The following is a 1,846-nucleotide window of genomic DNA, read 5'->3' as shown; positions in this document are numbered from 1 at the left end:
AGCCATCCTGCCACAGCCTCCACAGTGCCATGGGGTCCCCAGTTTAACCAGAGGTGTGCAAGGACCACTCCCCCCACCCAGGTAATCCTCAACACATCCAGCCTGGGTGATGCTGCACTTCAGGAGAGCAGCCGTGTTACGCGAAGGCCACCTTTGTCACCCATTTACCGCGGCTCATGGGGCCAGGGAGTGGCTGTAACCCCAAAGCATGACCCTGCAGTCCCCCCACTACTGTTCTTGTGGCTCCCCAGCTCCCCTTGCATGGCTGTGGACCTCAAAAGCAGGGCTCAAGGCAGGAAGAAGGCTCATGAGGGCTTTGAAGCTTTAATATGAGGGGGTCCAGTTCCCAGAAAAGGTGCTGCAAGGTGGGCACGGGGGCTGTTTGCTGTGAGGAGGAAAGGGCTGAGTAGCTGGATGCGCTGGCACTCACCCAGCCCTTCCACCTGCCAAAAATAGGAATATCTGACTGCACGTTTCCACCTGCCCCCATCTCCCATCAGAACGTGCATGAGTGCAACACCAATGCAGTGGGGAGTTGCTTCAGCCACAGCTTCTGCCCAGGGGCTCTGGCCATACCTTCGCGAGGTGTTTGGCGATTCCTCTCCCTCGATAGGCATCTGGTACCTCCGTGTGCTGCAAGTCCACGATCCGCTTCCCCACGTATTCGTAGAGCAGCACCGCCTTGTCATGACAACCTGGGGGATGTGAGAGAGGGGTGAGGCTCGGGATGTCTCCGGGGAGCCCTGGCCTTCTGAGCCCACCATCAGGTGGTGATGTTCACCGAGGAGCCCACAGCAGTGAACACGCAGCTTTGGGACTGCTGCAACAGCCCTCGCACGGCTCCTCACACCCACAGGAGCAGCTGCAACACTGGGTGGTCTCAGGCAGGAAACTCTCAGTGGAAATTTTGCTTTCAGTGACACCTGGATGTCCCTGTTGATCCCTCCCCGAAGTCAGAGCAAAGGCAGATCTGTTTGGCTTTTCCAAGCTCCTCGACCTTTTCTACCCAAGGGCCAAGGAGCCAACACAACACATTTAGGGTAGGAAGGCAGGTGGTGAGGAGGAGTGGGATGTCTTGATGGAGGAGTGAGCAAAAAGAGGAGGGGAAGAGCAGGACAAAGCTGACCCAGGTAATGGTCAATTCCTTTCTACAGCCCAGAATTTTCTGTCACCTCATATAAAGCAAAATAAGGCTTCTTGACCTGGTGTTGCAGCATTTGGATGGTCACATTTTGGGGAAGATGCTGGGAGAGAAGAGTCCCACAAACATCCACAAAAGTGCACACAGGTGCAGGCATGCAAGGGGGCTCGTGCACACAGGTTTACACACACACACACACACACACAGAGGCTTCCTGTTACAACACCCTGACATTTCTCACTGCAGCTCAGTTACAGGAAAAAAGAAGTTTCAGCACACATGTAAACCAGAGGAGAGATAATAACACCCCCCTGGCTTCATCTGCAGAACCTGAGCTTCTGCCTTCAAGGCAAAAGCAAATATCTCATTTCTCAAGGGTTTCTGTATTTAAAAGTGAGTTTCAGAAACGCAAGCTTCCAATTCAAGAGACAAGCTCAGTTAAAATAATGGAAACCTTTCCTTTCCCTCCAATGGTTATTGGAGGGTGAAGGGCCACAAGGTTCACCTGCATTTTATCCTTTATTTTATTGCATTTCAGCTGACAACTCCAGCCCAGTTCACTTGCTCCCTGTATTTGAAAGACACTAGAAATGAGCCCGTTTGGATTCTGTGTTTCCAGAGAAACAGCTCAAGTTTTTGTTCCTGCTCCTTTTAGGCAGAGACTCATTCTTCCTACATTGGATGGAAACCTTTGCGTTTCCAGCC

General features: G+C 52.4%; 1 protein-coding gene across 1 annotated transcript in view; it reads right to left on the bottom strand.

The window, feature by feature from the left end:
• Nucleotides 1-695, bottom strand: part of NATD1 (N-acetyltransferase domain containing 1) — a gene marked incomplete at its 5' end in the record, with an annotated part of 982 nt that extends 287 nt beyond the window's left edge. Inside the window, one exon of the mRNA XM_009869329.1 lies at nucleotides 577-695. Within this exon, the coding sequence (XP_009867631.1) occupies nucleotides 577-695 (119 nt within the window). The remainder of the gene's footprint in view (nucleotides 1-576) is intronic.
• Nucleotides 696-1,846: the final 1,151 nt, after the last annotated feature.

The sequence above is a fragment of the Apaloderma vittatum genome, unplaced genomic scaffold (genome assembly GCF_000703405.1).
Source record: "Apaloderma vittatum isolate BGI_N311 unplaced genomic scaffold, ASM70340v1 scaffold28825, whole genome shotgun sequence".
Classification (NCBI taxonomy): domain Eukaryota; kingdom Metazoa; phylum Chordata; class Aves; order Trogoniformes; family Trogonidae; genus Apaloderma; species Apaloderma vittatum.
This window is presented reverse-complemented; position numbering and strand designations above follow the sequence as displayed.